The sequence below is a fragment of the Haliaeetus albicilla genome, chromosome 11 (genome assembly GCF_947461875.1).
Source record: "Haliaeetus albicilla chromosome 11, bHalAlb1.1, whole genome shotgun sequence".
In the NCBI taxonomy this organism is placed as follows: Eukaryota; Metazoa; Chordata; class Aves; order Accipitriformes; family Accipitridae; genus Haliaeetus; species Haliaeetus albicilla.
Genome location: NC_091493.1, coordinates 25,228,710 through 25,241,327, shown reverse-complemented (window position 1 = coordinate 25,241,327; position 12,618 = coordinate 25,228,710). Strand labels below are relative to the sequence as shown.

Here is a 12,618-nt window from a genome sequence, read left to right as displayed (position 1 = left end):
GTCATCTCTAGCGGGGCTTTCAAGTCCTGAATTCTGTTACTCTGTGGACAGTAGGAGGAACCTGGGAGAGAAGTAGACAGCATTAGAAAAGGCGCCTGGAGCACACACAGAAGGAAAAACAGAGACTTTTTTCCTACCAGTTGGGCAGGAGGGTGTCTGCTGCCACGTGCGATGGGAGGGCTTTTGGGGAGACTCCCAGACACTGGTGAGGTCTTACGCTGAGGCAGCAAAAAGGTGCTGGTGCTGTCTTACACTGAAGCAGCTACAGCAGCAAAGCGTATTTGCCAAGGAGGGCTGTTGCTGGTGCAGCCCTGTGCCCCAGCAGGGCAGGAGGAGTAATGTTACAGGGAGTTGCAGCCAGAAATGGGCCACAGGATGGACAGTGTTACAGAACACCTGGAGCCTTCCTCCTCCCCTTCCTGCTGTGGGACACCAGCCCTGATGGTGAGGACATCACACCCCACACCTCCTGCAGCCGCTCCCCTGCCCCTGAGCCTGCCACAGCAGGGAAAAAAAAAAATCCAACACCTGGTCCCAGCGCAAGCATGGGTGTACACAATGTCATATTTAACATCAGAGGAGCAAAGGTGCTCGCCCAGCATTGCAGTCTGTCCCACTAACTCTTGCAAAAGCTGGCCAGGCCAGCACTGCTCCAGCCTCCTAAGGCTTTGTGGGCCATTTCCCCCCCTGCTCTGGTCCTCCTGGCTCCTCCTAGCTTCCCCGCTGCCCTTTGGACATGCTGGCACTGCAAAGCCTCTCCCTCCCCTTGCCCTGGGGACACAGTTGAGCAAAGTCCCACCCTACAAGGGTGGCCCAAGAGTGCAGAAATGGCAGCCAACGGAGCCTGCTTAATCAAATACCTCCAGAGGACAAATTTCACGCTGTTTAAGCTGACAGGCAGCTGCAGCCTCCAGCTCTGCCACCTCTTTGGCTGCTGCACTGCAGTGCTGTTTCCCTTTGTGTTTCAATCCCCCCTCACGGTGAGTTCACACACAGCTGCCCGAGACAGACGCTGGCAGAAAGGGTGCAGGAGCAAACAGGTTTTCAGTCACACAGCTGCCCAACAGGGAGGCCAGTCCACCAAGAAGCCTCCTTCAGTCCCTACCGCCTTGCTGCCCCTTCCCCAAGACAAACTAATTCTTGCAATAATGAACCAAGCCCCACAAAGCTGTCTGCAGCTGACTGTCCCAGCCACACCATCAGTGGGACGATTCTGCCCATGCCAAGACAGCCTGAGCCCTCCAGCTTTAGTATGTCTCCAGCTCCAGGGTGCTGGTTGATGGGACTGGAGACCCAGGGATGGCTCGGGGACCCAGGACACAGGGCAGGCAACTGCTGTAGCAGGGGCAAGGGACCACTACGGTATGGAGGGGCTGGCAATGCAGGAGGTACCATTCCTATCTGCAACAGCCCCCCCTAATGCACAGATGCCCCGGTGTCCTGCCCATGTGTAATCATGCAATTACAAGTACTTGCCCTCTGCATACGTCTGAGTGCTACAACAACTTCCCCCCTATTTCCTGCTTCGTGCTGCCTGCAGACAGCTGCCATACTCGCCCTCCGCAGGGTCAGGAATTGGTTCCTACACACACAATCTGTTCACGATAGGTTATGAAAGTAAAACAGGCAGTGGGAATAACCCCAACACCTCACCCTTTCCCCTATAAGAAACCTCTTTGGGGCCCTGAGAGAGCAGACAAATCAGGGCCACAGGATTTAGGGTGTACCCAAAACACTTGAGCCACAGATGCGGAGCAACTGAAAGGACAGCAGTGAGCCGTGGGCCTCTGCTGCCTGGGCTTCCCTCCCATCTGGACCTCTACAAAAGCGGGGCAAAAGCCCTTGCAGAACATGTAGAGGACTCTACAGAGGGGTGATGATGATGACGCCCATTTCAGCAAGCCCCAGGGTTTACTACAAGAGCCTGGCTCTGCCAGGCACCCGCTTGTGCCAGAGTCCCAGTGCTGCCCCAGTGCCAGGGCAAGGCGAAGGCACACCCAAGGCAACTGCCCAGCATTTCCCCATGTACCTTGCTTCTCCTTTCTGGTCTGCACAAACTCCGAGTGCCGCAGGGCACTGGGAGCCGTCCGTCTGTAGAAGCTGTTTCGCTGCAGCACGGAGCCCGCCTTGTCTGCTTCCTCGGCCTCCTGCTCCCAGACCTGGCTCCAGTCTGGCCGGCCCGTGCGTACCCTCGAGCGCTCTGCTCTGCCGTTGCTCCTGGCTGGCATCCCAGGCCCTGGGGCTGCTCCTTCCAGCTCCCCACAGCCATCGTAGTCCATGTCCTGCATCCTGGACTGCGTGTAGCAGGTGCCTGACCCCAGGCTCACTCTACCGTCTCCTGAGGACCAGATCGCGAATGCAGGAGCTTCACAACCTCTGTCCAGACTGCTGCGGTCCACGACATGGTCTTTCGGCTGCCTGTGCCACTCTAAGTCTTCTTGGTCCCTGACACCTATATACTGCCTTTCCTGCTCTCTATATGCCCCAGAGCCTCCATCCTCTCTATACCCCTTTTCCCCTTCCCTATATACTTGATTGCCTCCATCCTCTCTATACTGCCTTCTCCCTGCCCTATACTCCCCAGAGTCCCTCTCCTGCCTATACCACCTTTCTTTTTCCCCATAATGCCTTTCATCCTTACTGTAGTCCCTAGGATCTCTGTCCTCCTGATACCACCTTCCCCCCTCCCTATAGTCTCCAGGGCCTCCACCCTCTCCATACTGCTTTCCCCTCTCCCTATACTGCCCAGGTACTCTGTCATCTCTGTATCGCCCTTCTCTTAACTCAGAACTGCAGTCTCTGTATTGAATGTCCTCCCTCTCACACACCCTATAGTTTCTACCCTCTGTATCCTGGCTTTTGCCTTCCCAAGCACCGTCTGCTCTCCTGCAGTCTGTGTACTGGGTATCTCCCTTCCAAAAACCTCCACAGTCTCCATTCATGCTCCGTTGGTCCACAGAGGTGCCCTCCCCTCTCCTGTAACCGTCCCTGCTGCTGTCCGCTCCCCGGCAGCCCGGGTACTGCCTCCTCACCCTGGGTCTGTCATTGCAGCGAGCCTCACTGCGCAGCGCGGCCACCCCAGCCACGTCCTCTCTCCGCACGGCACAACAGTCCTCATACTCCCAGCCGAGGAGCCGTGGCTCCTGCCTGGGATCCTCCACGCCGTGTTTTGTCCCAGGATAACTGCACATAGTCCTGCTGCGGTGTGGCGCAGGTGCCGACTCCCTTCGCTACCTGCTCCCCGAGCCCAATCCCGGGCTGACGCCGCTTCTCTGCTCTGCTCCAGCGCTCCCGTCCCAAGTGAAACGCAGGCGTCCCTTCCTGAAACCAGCCAGCAAGGGTAGGAAGAGGCACGGGCCCAATCGCTGCCAGCCCCAGCCTCCTCCACCTGCTGCCCAAAGTAATCAGTAACCAGCCCCGAGGAGGGAGGCTGGGGCTGGGCAGGCTCTCACCGCCCAAACCGGCTCCGCGGCTTTGCCAAAGCCTCTCGGAGGCCACTCGGAGGCAGGGAAAACGACGGCATTGGAGCATGCGGAGGCCCTGCCCCGAGACCAACGTCCTCAGGGAAGGGAAACAGACGGCGTGTGAGACTGCGGGAAGCCACAGACCAGAGATGGGATATCCGATCTCCTTGCCCTGCCTCCATGCTCCCGCTGGCATGGAGGCTAAATGACGCGGTCTAGCAGAGACTGGGCCCTGCTCCACACCTCGTGGGGGAAAACCAAGGCCTTCGTGTTGCCCCTGGCTCAAATCGATGCTGAGCCCATCCTTTTCCCAGCCCTCACCACAGGTCCTGGGAAGAGCCAGAGATGAGCAGCTCCCTGCGTGACAGAGCATCCCCGAGGGGTGCCTACACAGTGCCACGCAGCCACAGCTGCCCAGTTCCCCGCTCCGAGGTGAATGGCTGGTCCCCCCACTGATAGGAAAAGGCTTGAGGGGACTGTCTAGGTTACGGAGTCCAGTGCCAACACACAATGTAAGTTTCCAGGCTATAGAAACATGTGCTCCAGTAACTCCTCTCACTGCAGGGTGCAACATATTCCCAGTTTTCCATGCCAAACACAGGAGCTCCTATGAGAAACCAAGAGATGACCACAACATGCCCCAGACAGAAACCAGGAGAGTGGGTGAATGTTATCCACATCTCAGGTTCTTGCAACACTCATTAGGTATGCACAGCCAATGCTCCCAGCTAGTAGAAGACAAAAATAAAAACAATGGACCCTCCTGCTAGGAGGGCAAGCACTAATCCTGCCCAAGCCTGGTGATGAGCAAATCCCCCAGTGTGCACCCAAGATGTCAAAGAGGCAACCTGCAGATTTTAAACATGTATTTTAGAAAACCACATACCTTCTGCTCTTCCTTTGGCTCCCCAAAGGACGCACGAAGGGACCAGGTTCTCCCAGGACTATGCCAGCCCTAGTTTGTTTGCTGGTCAATGCTCAGTGAAAGCTTTTCTTCCTCCAGCATGCCCCCACGTGCCCCTAACGGAAGGAAGGCAGAGGCCATGCCTGAGGCATGGCACAAACATGTTTTGCTGAGCCCATGCAACACCACATTACTGATCTGGCCTGCTGCACTAAAACTGGGCTAGCAAGCCTGAGACATGCTCTCTGGCCACACTCCTATGTGGCAGGAGGGATGTGACAGAGCTTGGATAGGGCATATTTTTATCATAGGACCAGAGAGGCTACTTATAAATCCTCAGGTCTCTTGAAGTGGTGAAAAATTCCCTAGGACTACCAAGGGGATAACTTGATGGGTAGAATGTCTCAGGATAGTGCATTAGTTCCTGCCTAAAACTTCCAGTTCCAGTAACCAATAGGGCACGAGTTCCACAGGATCCGTATTCTGTCAGGAAGCACTGGGACAGTAGGAGACATTTCCTAGCAATATCCATGCCATCAGAAAATTTCCCTTGAGATCCAGCCTAGATTTTCCTCTTCCTACCTTCAAGTTATTTCATCTAGCCTCAAATTCTCTAAGCCTCCTTCCAAGCATCCCTCTTGCATGCCACTGATGTGGAGGCTGTTTGTCACCCTGTCTCCCTGATGCACCTGTGTCAGCCTTCGTTCCCATGTGCTCTGTATCAGACACGATCCTGCAGCAAAGCGCCTGGGCTCCCCAGCGCTGATTAAGCAGTGGGAGGATGGAGGCAATGAAGTCAGAGTGAGTAATCCCCAGGCAGCAGCTGGCATTTCACTCCACCTCCCGCATGCAGTGCCCACATTTCCTGCACATCGTGGGTTTCGGTAACAGAACTGCAGTGTCAGAGCTCCTGGGAGAAGCTGGGGAAGGGACTGTGGGAGATGTACGTGGTCGCATCTTTCCACTTTGTCTACTGTAATATCAAGTATAACGTAATTAACAGCACTGATATTTATATGGCATCTTTGGGTTTCAGAGCACAAACGTGCTGATATAATCATGGTAAATTTCTCCTTCCTGAGTAACTTTTCTGGGCTGCATGGACAAAAGTCACCTTTTCAGCTACAGACATGCCATAATTTAAAGCTCTTTGTTGCCGTTACCAACAGCAAAGTGTCATTTTCCTGTCCTGGATGGCAGAAGCAGAGGGGCAGGCTTTACCTTTCGCCCACTAATGCATCCCCCTCCCAGGCCAGAGTCAATGCACTTCCATGCATCCCCTCTGATCTGAGTGACAAATCCCCAAACGTCTGTATCACCACCAGAGCAGAAACCGCAGGAAATCCAGCATGCTGACAGGCTGAGGGCAGTCACACCACAGACATTGACTCAAATCTCAACTGCAGGACCACCAGCAAAGCCACTCTGAAGCTCCTGCTCACTCCCTTACAGCTAAGAGGGGATGAGGCAGGGAGGTTGAACCTGCAGCACTTGTGTTTTTGCTTGAGAGCAAGGACATACTGGGAATGGATCAGATGAGGGCTCTGAATGTACAGTGGGGCTGGAAGAGGAGATAGGGAAGTTGGAAGGAAAAGGGGGTGGGGAAGGCCAGGGCTGAGGGGTGTCCAGAGAATGACATTGGTTCTCCAAGGCAAAATCACGATGACTTGTACTGCAACAACGCTTACAAAACTACCAACATCAGGAATTAAAGGAGGAAATAAAAGACTGGCTCCAACAGTGCCTGTACACAGCAGGGGCCAGCTGTCCCCCTGAAGGACCCCCATCCTATGCTGCTGCACTCACCTCTCAGCTCCTGCAGCTCCACGCTGAGGCTCTCAATGTTGGAGTCACAGAAATCAAGGTTTTCCAGGGTCTCTGCTCTCACCAGCTCATCCTGCTGCTCCTCCAGCATCAGGCTTAGCTCAGCGCGGGTCTTGCCATAAGCCTCCAGGTCTCGCTCTACCTCTCCGATCCTTGTCAGCAGAATGGAGTGGGGGGAAGCTGATCCTGCCTGTGTCAAGTCCTCACGTCCCTCTTCCACCCGCTGCTCCTGAGTGCTGGGCTGAAGCTGCACAGGGGCCACGTTTTTCCGCTGGTTGCTTGAAGGAGGCCGGGGCGCAGGCCGGGAGGGCTTGACCGAGAAGGACAGAGATCTGCCTTTGGGCACCTGGCCACCCAGCGTGTGCACAGGGGTTGTTGCAAGGCTGCTGGGCCGAGGAGGAGGTGGCCTCAGGGCCTTCCTCCTCTCTGGCTGCCTGGCTTGGGGGACACACTCAGGAGACCCACGGACAATGTCCTTCTCAGAGCTGTAGTCCAAGATAGAGAAGTGGCGGGAGACCTTGTCTTGCTCAGAGCCGGTACTCGACAGACTCTTCTCAAACTGTGCCAGCTGTTCTGTCAGTTTGGAGTCGAGGTCTGTGCAGCCGTCCCCCTGCACTGTGAGCGGGCAGCATTCCCCCCAGCTCCCAGCCCATGTGTCCAAGCCCACCTGGGCAGCTCCCAAGCTGGAGGAACAGGGTTTGGACTTCTCCTGATGACCATCCACCCAATCATCCAGGTCCTGGGCACTACTCTGGCTCTCCTGGGGCTCGGATGCTGCCCAACTGTTAGGAGAAGAAATCATCTGGCTCCTGCAAGGATCTCGGGGGGAGTAGGGTGCCTGCGAGGGTACAGTGGGACTGTCCCCATCATGCTCAGGCAGGGTGTGAGTTTCTGAGTTCCCTGGGGAGGCTGAAATGGTCCCCCCAGGCTCCAACTCATTGGCTTGGCCAGGCCTGTTGCCCCGTTGGGGAGGCAGCTGAGCAGAGGGGAGAACACCATTGACCGTCTTCGTGGGGTCAAAGGGGATGGAGTCTGCTGTGCCTTTGGGACATGGCTCTTGGTGTCCTGTGCTGGGAAAGGCCTGATGCTGTCCCAAGTCAGTGCCAAGAGGACCCTCTGACATCTCTGCCTTGTGAGACAAAATGGCATCCGGCTCAGGATGTGCAGTCGAGCCATCCTCCTTGTCCTTGCCATCTTTCCCTGGCAAAGGAAGAGCTTTGGAGCAGGTGCTTTCCGAGTCTTGATGGATAGTCACTCCACAGCTGCCTCCACTTTGGGGATCCCCAGCACCTGCCTTTTCCCTGCAAGCCTCAGACGCTTCCAGCCTCACAAATCTGTGTGGAAAGATGCCACGTTTCCCCCTCAGCTCCCCCTCCAGCCAGCCATCCTCCAGAATGCCTATGATCCGAATCCTGTCACCCACATCAAAATCCAGTTCCTTGGACTCCAGGGCTTGGAACTGATAGAGGGCAACACCATAAGTGCTCCCTGGCTCCTCCTCCTCCTCCTTGGGGGGCATCTCCACTGTCCCATTGGTGTCACAAGTCCCTGTGGGCTCTGGATCCACTGAGGTTCCTGATGTTCGCAAAGGAGTAAGCAGTTCCACAAAACCCTCTGGGAAGATGCCCCTGTGGCCTCTGAGCTCACCTTCAAACCAGCCAGGTTCTGGGACACCAACAATGTTGATCACATCCCCTTCCCTGAAGTCCAGTTCCTCCTCCAGCTGAGCAGAGAGGTCCATCAGGGCCCGGGCTTGGCCCAGTGAGTAGGCAGGCACCTCCAAGAGAGCGCTCTGGGACAGCTGACGGCTCCGAACTGAAAGGCACAGCTCCCGCACACATGATGAGGGGAAAAAGCCCTTGGAACCCCAGCTGCTTCGGCCCTGGAGCCAGCTGGAGGCCAGGGACCCCCCCAGGATCACCAGATCTCCTGCAGAGAATGAGACACACCAGTACAAAACTGCCCTCATGATTGCTTCCCACCTCTTATTCCTGTCTCCCCATGTCCCTCCTGGCTGTGGGTGAGGTCTGGCACTCTGCACAGAGCGTAGTGCATGCTGGGGATGCACAAGAGAACAAAATGGAGGTAAGGCATGAAGCATCAGCAGTCTCTTGCACACGCATATCTAAGATACAGTTTTGGCTGCAAAGCCATGAAGGTGCACCAAAGGTTTGATTTGATTTCTCTCCCAAATGCAAGTCTAAGATTTGGGGATTAGAGGGCAGTTAAAGGGCAGCTGTAAGTTTACTATGATCAGATGACTCCAACTTTTGGAGTTTCAAGAGTAATGATAGATCATGAGAAACTGGTATCAGAGTGGCAGAAGCACAAAGGTCCATGGTGGATTTGACATGACCCATGTCATGAGGTGTTAGGAAATTCCTCTCTCTCTCCTGTCACTCTGGGCAGGATGTTGTGACTAGGTTCATGTTTCTGGAAGGACAGGTGAGGGCTATGAGGTACAAAGAAAAGGAAAGGAATGGAGATTACCTCTCTGCAATGACAAGCTCCCTGGCTCTTGAGATATGAAGTCACTGGTACAAACAAACAGTTTTTCTCCCTGCTTCAAAGGGGGAATATCCACAGGTTCCACAAAGCTGCTAGGAAACTGCCCTAAAACAAGAAGCAGTTGTCAGCAATGAGTCTTTCCTGTAGCCCACCACCACTCCCTCCACCCTCCTTCCAGATTTTGAGATCTATTCATCTCTTGCTAAAGGAGAATGCCCAGCTACCCAGGGTGCCTCAATAGCATGGTGGAAGAGGAATAAGTCTGGCAGTCAGGAATTCCTGAGGTTTTAAATGCTTAATAGCTAACAGAGAACAAAAAGCTTTGCACCCTTGGCTCACTCCAGGCAACCAACAGGCTGTGCTTATTACTGGGACTGTGCCATCAGCATGGAGTTTCTGGGAACAGACATGCTAGGTTTTCTCTGCTTTCATTGCTTGCTTCCCAGCTCAGAGCCATGATGAGGACTGAGAGATCCAGTAGTGCTGTATCACAAGACCAGTGTCTTCTGCCTGGGCACATCCACCTGGTGCTCCTCACTCTGTAAGGCTGGGCCTTTGCACGGGCTCAGCGCAGGAGTCAGGCCACCACACTTGGAATGGCCATGTCTGCGAGTCACAGGCTCTGTCAGTCTCAGTGCTGCTGAGGCTCCAGGGATCTTCCCCACTTGATCACCTCTCTGCACCTATTTCACCATGGCACCTATTGCTGGATGCCTACCTATTCTGAACAGGCCACAGCCAGACGAGGCAGTGCGCACTTGTTGGCCATCACAAGATATCACTCAGCTACTGATTTCAGTCCCGGGAGCAGAGGACATGGCAGAGCCCACTGCAAAGGCCACTAAAAATGTCATTCCTATCTTTTATAATTTGTGGCAAGGGGCTATGATGGAGTATGGGCTAGTAGCACTTCCAGCATTCAGTCTTAATGACCCAATATGGCATCCATGTTCTCCAATAAAACCTGGAGACACCATATCCTAGACACCCTGAACTTTGCACTGGGTTTAGGCAGTTTGGCATCTGCTGTCGTTAACCTAAGGTGCAACCAGCAGCCCATAGGCTGCCAGCCTCAGTGGCTATCTTCACAGTTTTAACCTACTCTACCTCTTTTTCCATGTCTCAGTTTCCTGCTCTGTACGTGGAAACAACCTAATGCTGCTACAAAGGAAGTCATGGAGCTACATTAATTATTCCCCACAGAGTACTCAGTATTATTTCTTATTGGTAGGCTGCAGCACCTTCACAGCTTCTATTCAAAAGCACTTTTTCAAGTCCCTACAACTTTAGTTTAGAAAATTGGGCAGAAAACTACAACAGCTGTTCCAAGGGAAAGCAGGACTCCAAGTGGGTTTTAAGTTAAAGGTCGTTAAAAACCATTTGGTTTGACTTCAGTGGGTTTCTTTATCTTTGAGCTACGACACACATGTTTATTATTCCTTAATAGTTTCATCCTCTTGAGAACAAGTGCATCAGTTATGCTGGGAGACAAAACTGTGGTGAAGTATACTGGCGATTTCTGCAGAAGTAATCTGTGCTCAGGGACTTCAGCAGCAGGATCAGGCATGCGTTCATTCAGTGCCATTTATCAGCTAAGTGTCGCACAGGAGAGAAGTCCTCCTCTCCACCTTTGCTCCTGTCCATCTTTGTTTTAGCCAGGAGACAGCTCGCAGCTCTTAGCAGAGCCCAGACTGCTGCTGCAATAGCAGCTCCATCTCCATGGCCAGGGATGAAACTCCAGTCCCACCCTCATGCTGAAGACAGTCAGGCTTATGCTCTGAAGTGGCCTGGTTTTCATCTCCCTGAGAGCTCATACATCCTCTCAACATCAGTATTAAGATGAGAAAGAGCTGCTTAAACAGGGACTACGAGACTCTTCAAGTGTTCCACTAAGAGCATTTCGCTGCTTCAGAAGTTTCTCACACCCTTCCAAAAGTTTGAGAGACTTGCACACTACTTCAGGCACCCAGATATTGATGGCAGCTTGTGCAGGAATATGCTTTAAAGCGGAAAGGAGGAAGTAGGACTGAGTCAGAAGGCTTGGAGGGACACACGGACTCTGTCACTGTGTCTCCCACTGACTTGACCTGACAAGGTCACTTGGATGTGGATGCATTTCCACTCTCAATGCATCTGTTTCCTCCCTCCCCTTCCACTGCCACAGTGGGTCAGCGCATAAACTAGCCAGGAAATGGGCTGTCTCACCACAGAGGATGGAGCAACTAGTATTGTGAAGCTCTCATCTCCTTGAGAGCTGACCCTCCACTAATCTCTCTCAAAAAACAACAAACAAGCTGTCTGAACAGTTGATGCAAAGCTGGCAGGAGACTAGTGGTGGGCAACCTGCACCCTCAGACCCAAGCAAAGTCCCATGAAAGATTTAGTAAATCAAATCTGGTCCTGCACAGCACTGGCCAAGGGAAGGTGCGCTCAAAGAGTGGCCGTTTAGCTGGCACATCTGTGGATCCAGGTGCAGGCATTTCCAGCTCTTACCTGTGACACCTTCCTTCTTGCCGAGGAGCCAGAACTCATCCACCACGGCCAGTACCTCGATGACATCTCCCACGAAGAGGGGCAGCTCTTCAGAGACGCTGGGACAGAAATCAAAGACTGCTCGTACCACAGAGCCAGCCTCCATTGCGCGGGGTCTGAAGGTGAATCAGTGCCTAAGGCTGAGACAGCAGGAAGTTTGTTAGCAGCCAGAAACACCTGAAATTATCACAGATACACCCTTCCTGAGCACAAGAAGCAGGAACAGTGCGAGGGGGTCCTGTGCTGAGCTCCCTGAAACCCCTTGCCACGTAGCATGCCACAGGAGCCAAGGGTCTTCAGCAATACAGCCCCCACGGTCTAACCTGCCTTGTCCAGCCCCTCTGGCTATCTCTGTGGGGACACGTGTTTTTGCTGCAAAGGGGGGAGAAGCAGCAAGAATATTGGAAGTGAATTCCTGTCAGGAAGGAAGCATGAGGAGGGGAGGAAGCTCAGCACTTCCCTGACATGCAGGGCAGGGCCCTGAGCCCGCCAGGGCTGGGTGGGCAGACAGCACCACGCACTTGCACAGTCCCACCACACATGCTCTGGTGGGATGGGCACAGGCGTCCCCCTCCCCATGCCACTGCTCGGCCACAGGAACTGCATGCTGGAGCAGCATCACGCTTCTGCCCAGCAAAAGGAAAGGCACGAAGTCCACTCAGGCAAGCTCACCCCACCATCCTCTTCCCCAGCGGCGAACTCTTCCTGCCCCCACCTGGGCTGACCCAGCCTGGGCATCCTCAGACCTGGCTGGTAATGCCCCTTCTAGGTACCAGGCTCAGCCATCCCCTGTGAGGCTTCACCATGGCTCTTGGCAGAAGCCCAGCTGAGCTGAGGGTGCAGACCCCATCCAAGGCTCTGGGAGCCAAGGCTGAAATTCCCCCCGGGAGGGGACCTGAAGGCAGGCAAAGATGTCCTCATCAAGGGCTACGTCCTGGATTCCCCCTTCCTCTGAAGGTGGCTGCTGAGCCAGGACACTTTTCTGTATCATCTTTGCTTTGTTCCAAGCAGCCTCACCATCAAGGCAATACACTGCACCAAGGCAGCAACAGTCCTGTAGCTTCCGCTGCTCCTTCCCTTCTTCCCAGATCCCTCAGGAGAGGAACTTAAAGGTGCATCTGTCCAAAGCAACCAGGAACCCTAAGATTATTCCTCAACATCGACACCTCAGACCGTCGAGTGCTTCCTTTCATATTCCTGTCCCACTGCAATTACAGGCAGACACGGCACTGCCGACACCGCTCGGAGGTCCTTTCAGAGCCCTGCCCTCTGTGATGCGGGGACTTCAGCAGGCCCCACCAGCCCCCCTGACACAGGCTGCTTTCCTCGCACATCACAAGCAGAGTCCCTGCTGCGTCTGGTTGGACACAACTTCCCTGCAATGGG

General features: G+C 54.2%; 1 protein-coding gene across 9 annotated transcripts in view; it reads right to left on the bottom strand.

Annotated features, from left to right (window-relative positions):
* The window catches only part of DNMBP (dynamin binding protein), a 36,129-nt gene that overhangs the window by 15,847 nt on the left and 7,664 nt on the right, over positions 1 to 12,618 (bottom strand). For 5 of the 9 annotated variants that reach the window (XM_069796704.1, XM_069796705.1, XM_069796709.1 and 2 more), the window contains 3 exons: positions 11,194 to 11,372; positions 8,683 to 8,805; positions 6,175 to 8,121 (listed from right to left, as the gene is read on the bottom strand). In XM_069796704.1, coding sequence (XP_069652805.1) covers positions 6,175 to 8,121; positions 8,683 to 8,805; positions 11,194 to 11,338 — 2,215 coding nt within the window. In that variant the 5' untranslated portion in view covers positions 11,339 to 11,372. Of the gene's footprint in view, positions 1 to 2,029; positions 3,367 to 6,174; positions 8,122 to 8,682; positions 8,806 to 11,193; positions 11,373 to 12,618 lie in introns of those variants that run through there. The other 4 variants (XM_069796708.1, XM_069796712.1, XM_069796713.1 and 1 more) reach the window with 4 other exon arrangements.